This window comes from Lagopus muta, chromosome 3 (genome assembly GCF_023343835.1).
Source record: "Lagopus muta isolate bLagMut1 chromosome 3, bLagMut1 primary, whole genome shotgun sequence".
NCBI classification, from domain to species: Eukaryota; Metazoa; Chordata; class Aves; order Galliformes; family Phasianidae; genus Lagopus; species Lagopus muta.
The window spans coordinates 33,659,764-33,679,864 of NC_064435.1; the positions used below are offsets into that span (position 1 = coordinate 33,659,764).

Genomic DNA, 20,101 nt, shown 5'->3' on the forward strand with positions numbered 1-20,101 from the left:
TTCTCTGCAATTCTAAGGATGTAATTTTAAATTCATTTTAAACAGGCAGAAGAATTGCATGTTCAGGGAGATAGCAGTATCTCATTTTGAGTGTTATTCCACATGCTGTTATTTATCTTCACTATTCAGTTTTGGTGCTTGAACTCTCTTCCTTTCTCATATTTTCCTGCATTTTACTGCTAGGGAATGTTGCAGAAAGGTAAGATTTAAGTCTAGAGCTACAGAAGCTCATATTAAAATTATCCTTAACTCCAATGAAGCCAGGATTCCATCTTAAAAGCAAACATTTTAGAATAGCCAAGCCATTTTGCAAACAGAAGCCAAAAGTGAAATTCTCTCTAGCTCAAACGAAGCCAAATTTTCATCTGTAAAGCAAATATTTTAGAACAACAGCCAAACTGCATTTTAATACATCAACGCATTACCTGAAGCTCTTCAGGTGTAGCAAGGATCCCTAGTGAGAAAAGTAACTAGGAATAACAAGTGAAAAAAAGCAGTACTTTTGGCTTTAAGATTACACACGTGCTCTGAAAAAATCCCTTATTCAACCTAATGACAGCTGACTAGGCCTCTGAAGTCACCTCTGAACATGGGATTGTATACTAAATACAAGTCCATAACGTTAGAACTGCATTTACTACAGGACTGAAGATTTGCAGAAGAGTATTGATTTATTTCCTTTTTTCCCCTGTAATGGAATGCATTCTCAGCAACAGCCATACAACACCCCTGTGTACTGGCACAAATACACAAATTCACTACCATGTAGCTCCATCAGAAACAAATTTGAGATTTTAAGATGAGTTCAAGGGAGAAAGCCCTAGTAACCAAGCAGAATGGGGTGGTTGTGCCCTGGACCACCGGACCCCATCACACAGTTCACATCAGATTTGGTGCCACATGGAAAGAGACAAAGGAAAATGTTCATTCACCTTTTGGTCACAGAGCATGAAGTGCGTGTGGTTTAATACAGACCTTTCCAAACAGCTCCCTGTGCCTGAAGCATTAACAAGGATTTACGGGAGTTCTCACACATGTTCGAATGTCAGCTGCTTTCATTTGTCTGCAGCCCACCCTCTGTTTGTCTCTCAGAGGCAAAGGATCAGTTAGTTCTGAAGCACTTTTGAAGCACAGAGTCAACAGCTAAGTACTAAAGGAGCTATCAATGCATTCCACGTTGGCACTACATTCTCATCTACTGTTTTATTTTAACAACTGATCCATGTGAATTCTATAAACCACATTTATTTGCAATACAACTCTCCCCATTTTCTTTGCTATTCCCAGTGCTCTAGTAACCCAGCATCGGGTGGGTCTTTCAGCAGAGTAGAAAAAAACAAAATCACAGTCATTAAAATAAAATAAAATAAAATAAAAAGAAGAAGAAGAAAGAAGAATATGAGAAGGAAAAAAGAAGAAGAAGAAGAATATGAGGAGGAACAGGTTGCCCAGCAAAGTTGTGGATGCCCCATCCCTGGAAGCATTCAAGCTGGATGGGGCTTTGAGCGACTTGGTCTAGAGGGAGGTGTCCCTGCCTACAGCAGGGGGTTGGAACTAGATAATCTTAAATCCCTTCCAACCGAAACCATTCTGTGATTCTACTAAGTAAAAACAAAAGGGTTTTATTTGGTTCCAGCAGTCTCTCTTCTCCTTCCCACTGCTCGGGCCCAAGACTGTCGGCAGTGCTGTCACTGGACATCCCACCTTCTTCTCCCTTGGCGATGCCTAAGGGTCCCTCTCCACCACCCACTCTAACTCCTGTCACATTCTTTCCCCCGACGCCAACTCACGGGTAAACCCCTAGGCACGGCGGCGATCTTCGCCGCGCACCTGTAGCCGCCCCCCCCCCCCCCGCGGCACCCCGTCAGAGCCGTGCCACCCGCTCGCCCCCAGCCCCCGCCCCGTCCCCTGCCCCGCCGCCGTCCTCCCTCGGCTGCCGACCGGCGGCGACACCTCCGCCCGCCCCGCTCCGCTCCTCCCCGGCCCCCGCCTCCGCGCCGGCTTTGTGTGCGCGGATCGGCGGCCGCCGGGCGGGGAGGGCGCAGTGCCCGCACCATGCCGCTCAGCCCGCGCCCCGCCGCGCTCCTGCCCCTTTGTCTGCTCTGCCTCCAGGCTGCGCTGCCGCCCCGCCGCCCCCGCTACTCCGGGTAAGTGTCCCGCTCCGCTCCGCTCCGCACCGCCCGGCCCCGCCGACCTCGCGCGTACCTCGCGGGCGAGGGCTCGCCCTCCAGCTGGCCGCTCCTAGGTGCCGTCGAGCGCGGCGTGCGCCGGAGATAGGTGCTGTGAGGCATCAGTGTGAGGATGCTGCGCGGAAAGACAGACAAAAAAAAAAGTTTGTGTCCTGGCAGAAACTGCCATTCTGCACGGGGAGAAAGAGTTGTAGGGGTTTCGGCGTGCTCAGGAGCGAATGGAGGTTTGTATTCGCCTTTGGGGAACACGCTCAGTGGGACTTAAAATTGTGTTTTGAAGAAGCTGAACTTTTTAAAGTGTGTTCAGGTTTAACCCATAAAAAGCCCAGGCAGCACAGGAATTTGGTTAACCTTCCTGCGACTCCATCATGTACTTCAAACGAGTCTTATTTTTGTCATTTAAAGTTCAGGTTTGTGTTAGAGAGATGGAACTTAGGAGTACAATGAAAACTGTGGTATTGTTAGTCAGCTTTGGTGCATCAAAGTGTACATGTTTCCCACCTGGTTTAGAGAATTGCCTTTTAGCAAGTATTTAATGAAATTGTATCTGCAGAGATTTATGATGGAGATAAAAGAACAGCCACGCTGAGGACCATGAGAAGCCAATGGCATCTCTCCACGTACAGTATAAAACTCCTTCAAATTGATGAGCAAATTCCTTGGGATAAGCACACATCGCTGTGAAGTAGGAGCTGTATTCTTTTTACTTAATTAAAGGCACATGGATTCCACTACTAAAACATAGTTTGATGCAAACAAATTACTTGAGCTCCATGGACTTGCTAATGCCACATGAAGTCATTCCCCCCAGGTCCCTATTTCACACAGCAGTGGTTGAGTCATCGACAGCTGTCACCATCTCCATTTGGTTCCCAGTATGTACCAGTATGTACCTTTGTGCAGAACCAAACCAGCCCCTGTAGTCAGGAGCCTGCCTGGCAGTGCTGGAAAGGAACAGGACAGAAAATGAAATACCTCTCCAAAGCCAGAGTCCTTCAGAAGTCCTGTGCAGCAGCATCTATGTTCTTACCTATGGAGCCCATTAAAGGGTCATAGGCTCAGTAAGACACAATTATTTTTTTTTTTTATTTTATTTTGAAGTTTTTGTTCATTTCTTTTACAGATTACATTGAGATGAATAACAAACTCTAGGTTCTGGACATAACTTTTTCTGAATATTAGTTACATGTTTTGTCCATTGATGGATATCTGAGATGTCAAAATACATAATTTAGTATCTGCTAGGTTTAAATGAGTTTGTCTATTTATAATCTAGCCTGTTAAAATAGGAAAAAATACATGTAAGTTCAATTACTGTATCTCTGAAAATTTCCTTGATTCATCATTTTTTCTATTCAATACATGAATGTTAACCTTTTTAAAATCATATCCAAATGTTTGATGAGCTCTGGATGGTGTGAGTGACGCCAACAAACTCTCCTTGTTGATCCCCTGTTGATCACTTTGGATAGTGATAGGACAAGGGAAAATGGTTTTAAACTGAGACAGGGGAGGTTTAGGTTAGATATTGGGAGGAAGTTTTTCACGCAGAGAGTGGTGACGCACTGGAACAGGTTGCCCAAGGAGGTTGTGGATGCCCCATCCCTGGAAGCATTCAAGGCCAGGCTGGATGTGGCTCTGAGCAGCCTGGTCTGGTGGTTGGTGACACTACACATAGCAGGGGGGTTGAAACTGGATGATCATTGTGGTCCATTTCAACCCAGGCCATTCTGTGATTCTATGATTCTATGATTCTATTATCCCTGTTTTTGTAGCCTTCATGAAGAGTCTTGCAGAGAAAGATGAGACTTCCCATCAGTTTCCAAAATTTGGAAAAGCACAACAAAATTCACTCCTAGGAGTAAAAGACTCTTGGTCAGTAGGTGGTTGTAGTAAGGAGTTGAGATGTATTTACAAGTCGTGTTGATTATGTGGTCCCATTTGAAACCAGAACAGAATGTGTAGCACATGTGCCAAATAAATTGGAAAAAAATAGCCTGATATAACTTTACTGATCTTCTCAGTTTCTACTCTTCTGGCATTCTCTGTGTCAATAAAAATGAAGAAAAATCAGCATGAATCGGGATGAGCATTAATTTAGAATTTCAGATATCTTGTCCTTCAGAGGCTTCTGTCATGAGCTCTGGATCTTGGGCAGAATTGTTTTATTTCCTCTGTGTGTGCAACAGTTCGTTTTCCTCCATGAATATAAACAGGTGAGCAGTGAGCTCAACAGTAGCATGACTGTAAAGAGCCATCGCTACTGAGCCTGGTCATCACTCAAAAGGAAAAATGGACGGGTAGGTTCATTTCAAGAAAGGCAATCAGGAGATAAACATAATTGCCTAATGTTCATCATTAGAGTGTCCCAACCTTCTGAATTCTTTCTGTGCTAAGGAGTTTTTTGTCATAAGCTGTACCGTATAGAAGGAAGTCATAACTATAATTAAGGCAAAAGTATGGAAGAAATGAACAAAAAAGTTAATGGAAAACACTTCTCATAAACTCAGAGCAGCACTAGGAGGCGCAGAGCATTGCAGTTCTTTAGCTGAGAACTCTGACCTTAAGACGATTGATATTCCATGTGTTTCTCCAGCCTAACTCCTCCAAACTCTGTTCAGAGCAAGCCAAGTATGCCATATGGACACATCTTTGAGCAAATACATTCCAGATACCTTTGGGAAGCCAACAAATAGTTGAAAAGTCACAGAAAAGAGCAGCAAGTGAGGCAGGAGCTCTCATGCCCACTGAGCTCTTGCAAAGACTGAAGCACAAATGTATTTGCCTTCCTAAAGGCAAAAGCATGTTTGCTGAGTAAACCAGGACTCATTGGTCTCCAATAGAAACAGTTTAGGGAATGACAGATGCCTACAGGTTTGAGTCACATGGAGGTGATGAACCTCCTGCTGAACCAGTGGTCAGTTGTTCCCTGTGTCTTCAAGTTAAAAAAAGTTGGAGGCATAAAATGAGTCTAGGAAGAGTCAGGTTGAAAATGAGTTTCCTTGACCTGCTAGGGTGAGACTTGTGGAACTCTCTGCTGAAGGATGTGAAACATTTGCAAGGATTTGAGGGAGTTTGACAGATCCATGGAAGAAAGATCTACTGAGAGTTATACCCCTGAAATGACATCCAGGCCAGGAGATCAATGATTGTCACTGGAAGGGTGCTTACTGGTAATATCATACACTTTTGCTTTGTTGCTACTCTTCTTTGGGCCTTCTAACAATTCAGAAGAGCAGGTTACTGAAGAAAACATATTTTTATTTATTTATTCATTTATTTAGTACTAAGTGCAACAATCTTCCAGCTCTTAGGTATTCTATGAAAGAGATGGTTTTCCATTAAAAAAAGTCAAGATTTCTTGGGGGAAAAGGCACCTTTCTCATTTGTTTTTACAATTCACTACTACGTTCATTTTACTCCAGCTCATCTCCCATCACCCAATAGGTGGTGGCTGGGCATATGCCCTTTGTTTCTGCTTATTCAGAATTCATCTCACTTCCAATAACCGAATGCAGGTAAAGACTGGAAAAATAATTGGCCAGTTCCTCTCTTAGGTTTTGACTGGAGATTTTGGGGTTATTTTAAGTATTATATTGAGATGTTAACTCCTCCAAAAATGTTAGGCTGTTTTGCAATGTGTTACAATGCAGCAGATATTACCAATTCTTTTGGTCAGGTAAAGGCTATGATGCATTCTTATTGTGTAACAGCTGTCTAAGAAAATCTGGAAGTGAGTTTAGGGTGGGTAAAAAACAAAAAATAATAACAGTATGTTCTGTAAGCCAGTATGTAGCATGCTGCAACTTCTGGAATGTCACATCCCAGAAACTGCATAAACCAACTGGTCATGCAGATAATGCTCTCAGATCTGTGCTTCAGCAAATTTCAAATATTTTAATGCCCATTAATATCCCAGCATACCATAGCTAAGTGTCTCTGATCTCACAGTACCTTACACACAATAGCTAGCAATTGTTCTGTCTCATGGAAAAAACACATGGGAGTGTGATGAAAACTAGTTGCTGAGGGAATTGAGAAGTGGAAAGGAGCTCCTCCTGTGCTGCTCCCTTCTGCAGATTTTTTCCAAATAGTAAAAAAAATAAAAGTTCTGCTTTGCTGTGTAATAAATGTTCTTTCCCTCTTCTACTTTGGTCTCCTTTCCTACTTCCAAGTCAAAGTAAAATGTCATACGCACAACTGGCAAAAAAAAAAGCATTTGGAAAGCACACCAGCAGCACTGTATTGAAGTTAATGGTATTCTTTTGGATGAAATTCACACATACTTCTTCACTGGATGATGTCAGGGACCTTCTAAAAGATGAAAAGCTATGAACACTCCAGTGTCATGCACAAACAATTTTACGTATCTTCTTATCAGATAACTAATAATGTGGTAATAAAAACACTTGCAATTACTAAATCCATGAAAACTCAGGCATCTCTATATCCATTCTTGCCTCACGACCACAATTTTAGTTTTTCTGTTTTCTCATCACCTGATATTCCCCCAGCACATCATCATTTATGTTCTCCTAAAGGAAAAAAAGAATACTGCCAAGGTTTTATTCCTTTTTTTTTCCTTTAAGACCAGGCATTTTAAATCCACCTTTTACAGCCTCCCTACCCTCCTTATTATAAACAAGAAATATGAAGTGTTTCAGTTGTTCTTTCTTACCCTTTTTTCCTTTTTTTTTTAAACTGATTAGAACAACAGTTCACAGCCACATTACACTGGCAGAGTGGAGACTCCCAGCTCATTATGGTTGTATCTAAACTGATCTCCAGCTTCATGTGTCCATGCGAACCTTATCCCATATCCCATACTTGTCCAGGTCGGGACTTTGGTGGACAATGTTGTGATTCCCGTCACATGTAGAGCAGAGGAACAGTAAGCCTGAGGGCTAAGAGAAACCATAAGGAATCAGAACATGGCCACAAAAGTGATCTAAGGGATGGAACAGGACAGGATGTCCATTAGGGAGCGAGGACAGGATGAAAGAACTGAAGCTGTTCAACCTGGAGAAGAGAAGGATCCAAGGGACCTTTCAGTGTCTAAATGGGGGCTGTAAGATAGAAGGGGACAGACACTTTAAGAGGGCCTGTTGTGATATGAGGGGGGAAATGGTTACAAACTAAGAGATGAGATTTAGATTGGATTTAAGGAAGAGGATTTTTACAGTAGGGGTGGTGAGGCACTGAGCATAGGTTGCCCAGATAGGTGGTGCATGCTCCGTACCTGGAGACATTCAAGGTCAGGCTGGATGGGGCTCTGAGCAACCTGATGTAGCTCAGACCTGCCTCTGTTCATTGCAGGGGATTTGTGCTAAATGGCCTTTAAGGGAACCCCTCCAACTCAAACGATTCTATGATTCTGTGATTCTACGGGCAAAAAAAGACGTAAAGAATGAGGACATGGGCAAAGCTTGCAACCACACTTGGGAGCTTAGAAACTTTCCTACGTCTCCTACTGTAGATGAAACCTATGGTCTTCTAGAAAGAATGATTCTTTGGGAAGTCCAATTCCAGTAAACACAGTTTCCTCATTTTTAAAAGTATATAGTTACAAATAGGAATGTAGTATATTATCAAAGAAAATTCACGTTTGACCTTGTGTTTAAGTCCAACAGTTATGTTCTGGGAAAACAAACAAACAAACAAACAAACAAACTAGAAAAACCCATAAATGTAAGATGTACTTACACAAAGATACTTATAAAAAAGAGTATTTACATATCGAAACCATCTACTCCCTCAATCTAAACCATTCACTTTGAATACTTGGAGCTTCTGGTACGAGTTCCAATGAACCTCAGTGCTCCCACTTGTACACCATACCCACTCCCTTCCATTTGCTGCTGTTGTGTGTTCATTCTCCTGGAGACACTCATGGGCTTCTCAAAATGATTTTTAGCATAGAACGTTTCATACATGATTTTCAAAAGCACTTAGGCACAGATACAACAAAAATAATGTAAAACTTTTTTTTTTTTTTTTTTTTAATTAAAAAATGGAATCCAAGATAAGTGATCTACCTACATGAAAGACAGTGAAATTAAGTTGCAATCCTAGAAGGAAAATCAAAGCTCTGGAATGAACAAATATGAAAAAGTGAAGCTAAGAAGCTGCTTTTCTTGAATACACTAAAACTTTGCAGGGAACTCTAGTTTAGTACATTATATAGGACTGTTTCCCACACTGCACAATAAACAGGAGCTCAAGGTCTCCTGAAAATCTAAAATCTGTAAAAGTGTGATCTGTACATCTGAAACAGCCTTACATGGTCAGAACACCATAGGAAACGTTTATTGTTCTATGCAGTTGAAGAGGAATGGCCATCATTAATCATTTCTCACTATCTCCAGGAGGTAAACTATCATCTCTGTTTCACAGAACTGTCTTTCACTTATGTTTTCTCCTTAATTTTACCTCTGAATGCATAAAATAAATTGTACTCCATCTTTCATTGTAAAACATACTATTTAAGGAGATGCACTGTGAGTATAACATTCACACAAGAGTCAAGAAAGAAGCTGAGATTGAGACCATATAGTGGGAGTCTGTTCAGCAGTCTGTAAGAAAACCCTGCTGTGAGTATTCATACAGCAGCAAAAATGAGAAACAGGCAATGTAGTTCACCATTCAGTATTTTTACTGTTCAGGCAGCATGATCAGTAGGAGATAGGGTGAATTTCCCTGCAGTTTGACCCCCTACATCAAAAGAAATAAAACAAACTGTAGTGCTACTGTCCCCTGCCCAACTGGCTTACATATTTATGCTATCAGTATTATTTTTCATGCAGAAATTTTTCAGTGAATTTTGTGCTCTCTATTCCATTTACAACAATAAGCAGGTCTGATTGCAAAATGAGAACTTATAATTATAGCTATACATTAGACTTTTTCCAAAAACCCCACTGCAGACAAATCTCATAGAACTTAACAGAACTTTTGCTGGTCTTGGATTTGCAGAACAGGTCGATAGGCAACAAACTTCTGGAGACAATCCCAATTCTGATTTTTTTCCAGTCCATTTTGATTCTGATTTACGAAATTTGTGTTCACACAATTGAGTAAAAAGATGTGGTTCTAGTTTGATATTGGTGTTAGAGCAAAACCTGCATTGATTTTGCTCTCTGATTTGTATGCAGCATATCAGGTCAGAATGATTAAGAGATACAGACTGTAAAGAAGGAATTGGCAGTGAAAACTCTGAAACAGGTTTCTGTGCCAGGCACCTGAGGGTAGGTGAGCCAAAGTGCTCCAAATTAAAATTCAGAGCAACAAACAGATGAAGACAATATATTCCTTTCTTTCTAAGACTTTCTAAGACTGCCAATTGAAGGGGAGGGCTACTGACCTCGTTGCTTTCTTGTGGAACAGAAAGGCACTGTGCATGACCGAGGAGGAGCAGGACTGCCCCACTGCTGGGTGCTGCTCCCGGGGGCTGGCAGAGAGCACAGAGCTCCATCTGCCCACAGCTGTGCTGCCAGGCTGAGTGCACTGGGATGCAAGGCCTGGCAGCACTCTTCCTCAGGGAACAGCGAGACTCCTGAGTGCATGTATTGAAAGAAAGACACGCATTACAGTTATCAGGCAGTGCGCACAGCTGCACTTGCTGAGGAGGAGATACTCTAGACTGCTTAGCTAGCCATGGCATTGCTAGCTGGTTGAGAGATGGGACTGTTCCCCTCTGTGCTGTACTAATGCAGCCTCACCTCGACCACTGGGTACAGGTTTGGGCACCCCAGTACAAAAAAGACATATAACTATTGGAGAGCATCTGAAGGAGGGCTGTAGAGGTGGGGAAGGGCCTGGAGGGCAGTGTACATGAGGAACAGCTGAGAACGCTTGGTGTGTTCAGCCCAGAGCTGAGGAGTTGAGAAAAGAAAGAAAAAGATGCTTGTTTTATTTTATTTTACTTTAACATTGCATTTGAATAGTAATTCATGATTACTACAGGTTTGAAAGGCTCAGGTAAGCAGCAGAAATCTTTCTGCTTTCTTTCTGTACATTTTTAAGTACAAGGCAACATAACAAACTTTCTATTTGTATTTGCTTTGAGAGATGGCACATATGATAAAACCCTTGGCCATTTCCTTCTTTTTCTTCCAAGGCACTGAAAGTGTTAACTATACTGAAATAAATGAACAGGTTAATCCCTTGAAGTCAGATGTTTGATTAGGAAAGTCAAGTATGGGATAGAACCTTGAAAAAAAGACAGGTCTTTAGGACAGCTGTGAGAAATGAATTTAGCAGGCCTGATGAAAAACTGGTGCCCTTTGATTTATGTGACTGTGCTCCTGCTGAGATTATCACCAGATGCTACTCTAAGGCTGCAGGGCGAAGACACAGGCAAGCCCCTGCACCCACTAAGGGCAGGTTGCTGCCAGAAGAGCCAAGTATGCTCCCGCTGCTCCAGATGTGCAGCCCCTGCCCCTGTTCTGGCACTGGCACTCCTTTGCCAGTAGTGACCAAGTTCCAGAGCAAAAAGGGCAGAAAAGTATTTTTCCTCCTTTTTATTTATTTATTTATTTTTACCTGGACTAGCTCTCAGCTTTTCAGTCTGTGATCTGGCTGCTGTAAAGCCTATGGAGTGTTAGCACTGGCCTGGAGGAGTGGCAATTGCTGTTTTTTCTGTGCCTGGCTGAGTTAGGGGCTTCAGACTCCCTGTGAACATATGCGCAGGAAAAGGTCCTCTGAACTCAGCTAATTCAAGGTGTGCACTCCAAGAACCCCATGGTTTTAAGATAGTGGAACGTGGCTTCCAGAACAATTCTGACAGATTTCTCTCTGCACTGATGTCAGTGGAACAATCTCAAGTGAGTGTTTTAGGCTCACAGTGGGTATAATGGGATGCTTATTTTCAAATAAGCTTCTTCTTAAAAGTGCAAAAACTAAATTAAAAGTCATTCTTTTTACTAGCCATAGTCACATATGATATTTTGAACCAAAGGGGCTTCATCATTTCTTCCTAACCTCTAAGTCCTTTATGTCACAGTCAAGTCTGACATAATAGTGTCCACAGAAAAATAACCTCTATATTCATTAAACTGGTTAGTGTTAGACAAACTGCAAGTATTTCTCAAGAAAACAAGGCACACATTTAAATAAGGATTTTTTATTAGGAGCTCTGGCATTTTTGTCACAGTGAGCTTTCAGCAGGGAAATAAACTTCAGGTTCACTTGTGCTGTACAGAACAGGCAGCCAAGAACATACTCTGCCTAAAATTTGTACCAAATAACAAGAATCACCATGTAAGCATACTGCCAAGTCTCAGCTAATAAGCCTCGTGATGCAACAGCATGAGCAAGCATCTTTGCCGGCAGTACACAGTGTAAGGACATCCTGTGGCACAAGGACACGTCTGTATTCTGCTCTGCTATCAGCAGACTGAATTTCTGATCCATCTGCTTGTGATAGTGACTACACACAAAAAAAATGGGACATCTAGTTAATGGAACATAAAATCTAAGTAACTTGCCTTCTTGTAAAAATGGAACGGTTTCACCTTCAGTCTGCTCAGTTGAGCTCATTCTATTGTTTTAGTAAAAGCAGTTTTAGTGCAATTTTTAAATCGTGGTCTAGTCAGTAAACTTAAAAGGAAATCAGAACACTGGGGCACAAAGGGTAGAAGCTTTATATTCACTATCCAACAACATAAAAATAAGTTGTGATTTTTTTTTGTACTTCCTGAGGCCTAGCATAGGACTTTAACTGCAGCAAAAGATTTAATTATTAGGCAGATTTTCAACACTACTGCAGGAGTTGTTTCTCTTCTGCATGTCATCCTGAGGGAGAGCTGTGGTTCTTCCACCACAGCAGTTACAAGTAGTGGGAAGCACGGGAAACCAGGACTTCTCTACAGATCTTAGCTTAGGCTACATGTTGTCTAGAGTAACACCACCATTCATCATAGAATAGCTTGGGTTGGAAGTCACCTTAGTAGTCACCTTATTTCAACCCCTCTTTCATGGATAGGGTTAGCACCCACAAGATCAGACTGCCCAGTCAACGTCATCAGACAGACACCTGAAAAGGCTCTGATTTGGTCATCCCAAGTGGTTGTGGGCAGACTGAAAATCGGGCTCTAATTTGGTGAGGAATGGCCAAAGGGCTTCAGCATTTCTTTCTGTATATGGCATATGCTCCTTGTCACCTGAGGAAATCATGTCTCTGAAGCCCTGCATCTAGCCCCAGCTGCCAAAAATACACATAAACTAGGAAATAGGTGTCCAGTGAGTTCCAGTGCTCTTGCAGTTCAGAAACAGATTAATGGGTGTCACAGAGCTGGAGACTTTAGGACCATCAGTGTTCCACTTTGAGATCCAGGACCTCTTTTATGAGTACTTAGTCCCTATACTAGTTCTGTGCAGCCCACCTGTGTGTTCTGTTTACCATGGCCATCCTACCTTCATTGGACCTGTCCTCTCTTTTCCATAATATAATAGGAACTTCTTCACCATATGATGAATGATGGACTAAAAGGTACATGCAAATTATGATAGCAAAGGCAGCCACTGCCTGACCGAAGTACAGAACTATTTGTGATGGTTACTGCATGTCACAAACAGATGGGAAGAAGCTCAAAGCAAGAGAAAGACTTAGCTTAAGCCTCTGAAAGATGATAAAAAAGTGAAGTAAAACTAGTTTCCTACAAGGTAAGGAGTCAGGGGAGACTAGTGTACAAGATGAGATGTCCTCATGTCTTCACGACGGGCATCCTCTCCAGGTGCTATGCAAACTTCCCTGTGGAATCATGAGCAAAAGGGACAAGGGACCAGGAAACTTGATATTTTACTTCTGTGAAATGAAACCGAGAAGTGAGGAGACCTACACCCAGAACTATCCTACCAATTTGCAGGAAAGTGCCATGAAACAGCTCCAAGTGAAGAATTACAGAGGACAACTAATCTACACCGTGCTCTATGAAATCTGATCTTTCCATGTTGTTTTTCTTTAATCCAGAGTCCGTTATCTCTGCTGATAAAAATTCTGGTAGGCTTTTATGTATGGCAGCTGTACCAGGGGTGGTCTTTGAATTAGAATGAGTTTGCTCACAGAGCCTGCAGCAAGTCATGCCAGTTAAGGGGCTGCAGGCTTCACAGCTATACTCGGGAGAAGAGCAAATGGTACAAAGGGCATCCTGTTGTATGGAACAACTCAGTGAAAACTAGGAGGTGTGAGCAAAGAGAAGGCTAATTTTTAGGACTACATATTGTGACGTGAGATTACCTGAGGGTAATCAACATTTTAAAGATTTATTGTAGTTGTAGATGATTAACAGATTTCAGTTATGTTGTTAAAGCTAATTAAATACAGTCATAACAATGGAGTAGGTAATAGCTGGGTAATAAAATGCTAAATAATCATTCTATTAAAATACATAAACAACACACGCACACAAGGACTTTATGCAAGAGGAAAACACAGAGATCTCACCAGGAGGACCAGGTTCAAAGCAGCCAATGGAAAACATAATTACTAGTGTGTATTTAGCAACCAACAGTCCAACTGCCCCACTGGAAAATATTACATTTTCAGAAGAAAAAAACAACACAAACTTCAGGCAAACAAAGAAGGATTTCTTAAATTAGTCATTGTATAAAGAACATTGCCTCTTACAAGAATAAATAAATGGGTGAGTTTAAGGTAATATTTTTAAAGTTATCAAATTACACACCCAGTATTTATTTTTACACTCCATGGCTATAAAATACCAGATGTCATACCATGAAGTAATGATAGAGGAAGGCTGGAATCCATTGAGGAAAAGTCAGATGCTAGCTCTTAGCAGTGAAATCTTACTCATAAAGCAAGTCTGCTTCAAACGTAAGAACACCAACCATGCTTCACTGCTTTCAAGACTTGTGTTCCCATAGACTGTGGGGTTTTGTTGTCTTAAGCTTGGTTATTATTCATGTGATGCAGGGAAGGGGGAGTGTAAAAGCATGTGTGATGAAAGAAAAAAAAGGTAGGTGTCAGGAGTTGTCTTATGGTAGGGACTAGCTAAAGGAAACATTGCCTGTTGGATGCATGTCTTGATGTATGTGTTAGGTCACTCCACTATCTATTTTACAAAAGAAAAATGGTGATACAATAAAAAGGCATATACTTCATTATGGAAAACACAAAATTCTGATATGAACGCAAAGTATTGCCTCGTGTTGTACTCTTTCTTGCACAGTGTAAGCTTTTGGAAGCTTATCCATAGCATGTAGCACGCAACTCCATTTCCCATGAAAACTTATGTGAAGATAGTTGGGGACAAAAGTATAACAAGGCAAACATACAAAGAGAAAGAAGCTGCAGAAAAATAGAGCCAACAATTTCATAGTTTTATACAGCTCTGTATTTGTGTGGTGTTACTTCATACAACACATCAAGGGTAGCTCAGTTTGCACATATGTTCCACATCACAGCTCTATACAGTGAAATAATTCTGAATGGAAATTAATTCATTTCACGAATTTATCTCAGTATACAATGTAAAAAAAAGCAACACAAATTGTAAATGTATATTCACATAAAAGCACAGAATGTGATTTTAGCTGGATTTTTTTCTTATAATTACTAACAGCAAAACTAAACACAGCTGTGTATCTAGGTTCTAATGTTAGTGTTTGGTGGGCATACACTGTCTGTGTTTATTTCACCCCCCCAAAATAGTTTAGTTTATATTTTACTAAATCCTACTCCTCTGGGCAAAACACAGGAGTCGTCTTTTGTCCTCTTCTAGGACAGAATACTGACACTGGTTTAGTATTCATCACAACTTCCAAAACGTTCTTAGTACATTATATTTCTTCATGCAAAATTTCATCTCAACTTTATTGTCCATTTCAGTCAAATTGAGCTAAATACTATTTTGTCATGTTCACAAGAACAAAAACCAACTCAGCAAATTACATAGACCTGCAGAATCTTTCCCTCTTTCCCTCTTCTCTCTCTGGTATTTCAGATGGGGAACATTAGAGTCTCGCTTTGATAGATTTGCTGGGTGTTACAGCAGCAGGAGCAGACTTGAGTGAAAATGCTGCTTGAGGAACAAATCTTGGCAAGTAACAGCTCCCTGATGGATATAGCATTTGGCATCAAACGCTATTCACATGATATTGAATGTTATTTCACACAAGGCCTATACACAGAGTTTCTCAGTTGTCATTTTCAAAGGACCTTTCCTTTTGCTGGCTGTGCAGGTGCCGAGATGCGATTACACCCTGCTGTGTTAAAGCCAGCTCCTCTCCCTCCTACCTATCTCTGTTCTTATTCTCCTTCCTTTACTTCACTGTTCTCATACATTGTTGCAGACGGCCTGCAGAACAGTTTTGGCAGGGACTGGCATTTCACCACATGCTGGTTCAGCAGGTAACTCCAGGTCTCAGCGGTTTTGTGTTTCCTGTCTAATCAAGTAGCAGTAGTTTCAGCTCTAACACAGCTCTTTTGGACAGTGCATCCAGCCAGGATGATAAATAGCATTATATTGACGCAAGTAAGCTTAACAAACTTTTCTTATTATGAAGGCTTTCAATTTTCTGTTTGACAGAAGGCAACAAGCGCTGCACAAAATTGCTTGCAAGCATGGAGTTTAAGAAGCTAGCAATTTTCCTTAGCATTTCATTATTTTTTGTGACTTATAATAGCAAGAAAGAACCTCAATTGCATTTATGAAATTAACTGATACTTACCATCAAAGCTCTGTTTCTTGAGTTGCTGAATTGCTATGAGCAAGGCTGAGTAGTTGATGTGTGAGTGCAAGACTCTACTGACACCATCAGAACTGAATATACTTTTCTCCTGTTTTCTTTGGATGCTCTTGCTTGTTTGTTTTTAGTAAGTTTCTGAGAGTTTAAATTTGTGATTAATTAAGAGGGAAGTAAGCAGGAAGTCATAACTAGTAGGTCTAAAAAGGCACTATCTATCCCGCTCCATTTCAGTCCAAGGTAACTCATATCTTAAATTAAGCTGATAGCAATGTCTTTTCTCATTAAAAATTGTATGTTTTTATACGTTCACACACATTTATGCATAAAATTTCTGAAATGTGGAAGGCATTAACTATACCTTCAAACCTGTTAGGTCAAAGTGACATGCACAAAGGTAATTGTCTTTCATACAGAAACTATAAATAGCATGATGTCATTCAGTAAGGTAGACTAAACAATCCGTCTTTCCTAGATAAAAACTATAAAATCTTTAGAAACGTTTACTATATCAGATATCTGATGAAAATTACAGTTACAAATCTAAGCTGATTTAGAAACCATCCAGCCCTGCAGAGAAGGACCTGGGGGTCTTGATGGATGAGAAGCTTAACATGAGCCAGCAGTGTGCTCTTGCACCTTGGAAAGCAAATGGTAACCCATCAGAAGAAGGGTGGCCAGCAGGGATGGGGAGGTGATTGTCCCCCTCTGCTCTTCTGAGGCCCCATCTGGAGTACTGTGTCCAGGTCTGGAGCCCCCAGTACAAGAAAGACAGGGAGCTGTTGCAAGGGTCCACAGGAGAGCCACAAGGATGATCAGGGGACTGGAGCACCTCCCCTACGAAGACAGGCTGAAGGAGCTGGGCTTGTTCAGCCTGGAGAAAAGAAGGCTGCGGGGTGACCTCATTGCATCCTTTCAGTACCTAAAGGGAGCCTACAAACAGGAGGGGAATCAACTCTTTGAAAGGGTAGATAACAGCAGGACAAGGGGAAATGGTTTTAAGTTGAGTGAGGGGAGATTTAGGTTGGATGTCAGGGGAAAATTCTTCACAGAGAGAGTGGTGAGGTGCTGGAACAGGCTGCCCAGAGAGGTTGTGGATGCCCTGTCCCTAAAAGTGTTTAAGGCCAGATTGGATGGGACCCTGGGCAGCCTGGTCTGGTATTGAATGGGGAGGTTGGTGGCCCTGCATGTGGCAGAGGGGTTGGAGCTTCATGATTCTTGAGGTCCCTTCCAACCCTGGCCATTCTGTGATGCAATGATACTCCCAGGATAATTGCAAAATGCCCTAGGCATCTGCTTTCTGCTCAATGTTATGCAGAATGTTTGCACCATGCTTCATAAGTTTAGCTTTGGCTATGTGGAATATTTTTTTTTCTATGAACACAGCAGTAAACTATCTAAAATGAATGATGTAAAATCTCAGATGGAGAGTTTGGTATTTCAGTAGCAGTGCAAGACATAACACTTAAGGAAGATCTCTACATTTGTTTGGGGTGGTTGCTTTTGGTTTGGGTAAGCTAGATGCCAAATTGATGTTTAACAAATAATCAGTGCAACAAATGTTCTTCAGCGTTCTATAAACAAATGTAAAGGCATGTCTCAAGAAATCATCTGTAAGCTGTCAGACCAATGCATGTAACATCAGATTTTTACCAGAGATGCCATAGGACTCCAGCACCACGATTTGTGCTTGATGGCTTAATGCGATATGTTACACTTGGTCAGTGGGGTGAGCCTTCCAAGTAGCCCCTTCACCATCTTCTGTGACTTCCCCAGAAAGAGGAGCGAAATGTTTTGTCACATCACATTTGGAGTGAATATTCCAAGCCAACCACATCTTGAGCTGCAAAAACAAGAATTGCTGCTTTGCCAGTTAGAATTTTGGGAGGATAGCCAAGGTGCTGCAGACCAGTTTTGATGGAGTTACAGTAATAAAACCAGCACTCAGCCAAAAATGAATGTTTCTTAATTTAAAGGAAAAGTGATTACCAGTCAAGTAGGTGACATTTTCACAAATTTCAGTTCAGAGCATTAAGCCTTGTTTTACCTGGGTGAAAACAAAAACCTTACCATCTAATAAAAACTCTAGGATTTTTGTTTATGAGAGCCAATGAAATGTAGATTGCATTTCTTTTCTTGGTAATAGAAAGGACTCCCAAACCATATTATATCCATTCTCCAATCAAATAAAAGTTTTTTTTTCAAGAAAACCTTTTCTTCAAGCATATAACTTGGTTGTTGCTGTAGATGAAATGCCACTGCCACCTCACTTTTTGATTCTTGATTTACTATTGGGTTGCTTGGGAAAGAATCAGCCATAAAATCAGATTAAGAAAACTGAGTAAGTCTGGGGTAGCCTGGCTCAGCAAGTTCAGCTTTTGGATAGACGACAGTAAGCAAGCTGTTTTTTCAAAAAATTAAAAAGTTCTCTAAAGTGAAGGAAACTGTAATGCACTCCCCAAACCATACTCCACATTTCTACACAAATATTTATATTATCTATCCATAAACTGACTTTATCAAATTAAATTAAAACCTCTGTATTCTCTTACAAACATTTATCCATAAATTAGGTTATATTGGTAACAGATTCTGAGCCCATGGAAGTCCAAAGTACTACTGGAAGTAATAAGATGGACTATTTAAAAGGATGTTTTTTCCTCTTAAGTTGGTAAGAAAGATTTTCCAACTTTTGTTTACATAAAAAATAATAGAAGAGCACTTAGATATGCCAGTGACCACGGTACCTCACATTGGATTATGAACATTTTATGCTGCCCTTTTGGGATATCAATTACAGGGCCCATAACCAGAGTTAGTAAATGGACTCTTCCAGGCATGAGACATCTGGTTCTCTGGAAACCTACACAGACATTTATATTGCCAGCTTTAAATTAGGCCTTTGAATTTGCCACGTGCTTTAGCTGGTGATGGGCTGTCTGGACTGCCATGTGTTCCTGGTTGTGGTAGCTTTAACATTTAATGTGTAGGTTTATTCCTTTCTCTTCTCTCACTTGGGACGACCTCCACAAAGGTAAAACTTCATGATCAGTCGTAATATTTAGAGCTTAGAGCATTGCTTTTCAGCCTCCAAGTGTACATTTTTCATTGGTTTTCTAAGGGCTGGTACAAATTTACAGTGTTACAAGAATTATGATCCTGAATATTCCTGGGCATCGCCCAAAGCTCTTAGACATGCAGACATTCAAAAGAAATAATTACATTTCCCATCTGTACAAAACCATCATCCACTGACTGGTCAGAAACTTGTCAGTCACTTACTTTACTAAATTGAATCCGAACTTCATATACTTGTTTCTAGTTTGATGTTGGCCTTGAATACAGAATTTTGTTACTGGAGGAATTCAGCTGGGGGAATTCTGTTTGCCAGTGATAAAAATGAGGTCTAGGATCAGACTGGGAATGTCATCTGAAATACAGATTGTAAATAGCCCTGTTTACATGTATCTTGATTTAAGGTATTCTGCAGAGAAGCTCCTTATTGTTTTTAGAAGTAAGTGAAAGATGTTTTTAAGGAGGAAAATAATTCTCATGTTATTTCTTGGATGTTAAACCCTAGTAAAGCATAAAACTGCAAAGAAGTTACTTTCCAACTGAAGTGAGCTAGGGAATAGAGGAATCAAGATAGTTCAGTCTTAATCCATTCCTTTTGTGTGTGTGTGTGTTTCAGCATCCTAGTATTTCTGCCCCTACCTCTGACACTTTGGGCATGTATAAAACATAGCAGCTTTGCTGAATGCTCAAGTGCATTCTATCGGGAGGCGTTCAGGACCCATGGAGCAAAAATATTCATACTGATCTTCAGAATTACTACTTTTTTTTTCTGCTTAGATGGAAAACAGGTCTCCTTTGTGAACCTATGTGCTTGAAACCAGGAGATAAATAGAAAGCCTGATACTTTTATTTTCCTTTGCTCATGAGTTTTTAAAACTTCCCTCAGACTGCAGAGACTGCTTCAACACCTGAAGTCAGCACTTAGGAAGAGCAGAAAACAGCAGGGCAGGAGATTGCAGTCAGTTCTGTCTCAGGCCCTGGGCGCTATTCATCACAGGTGTTACTGACTTCTCTTGTGCCCCAGCAGATGATTCAATGCCATTTTGTTATGCTAAGTGACAGTCCAGTGTTTTCATACAAACGACTTCTAACTTTTCTAGGCTGAATTTGACATCAGAATAAAAAAACTTCCC

At 41.0% G+C, this 20,101-nt stretch overlaps 1 protein-coding gene across 1 annotated transcript in view; it reads left to right on the forward strand.

The window, feature by feature from the left end:
* The first annotated feature begins 2,004 nt into the window (after positions 1-2,004).
* Positions 2,005-20,101, forward strand: part of CPA6 (carboxypeptidase A6) — an 87,464-nt gene continuing 69,367 nt past the window's right edge. The window contains exon 1 of the mRNA XM_048940439.1: positions 2,005-2,147. Within this exon, the coding sequence (XP_048796396.1) occupies positions 2,056-2,147 (92 nt within the window). The 5' untranslated portion in view covers positions 2,005-2,055. The remainder of the gene's footprint in view (positions 2,148-20,101) is intronic.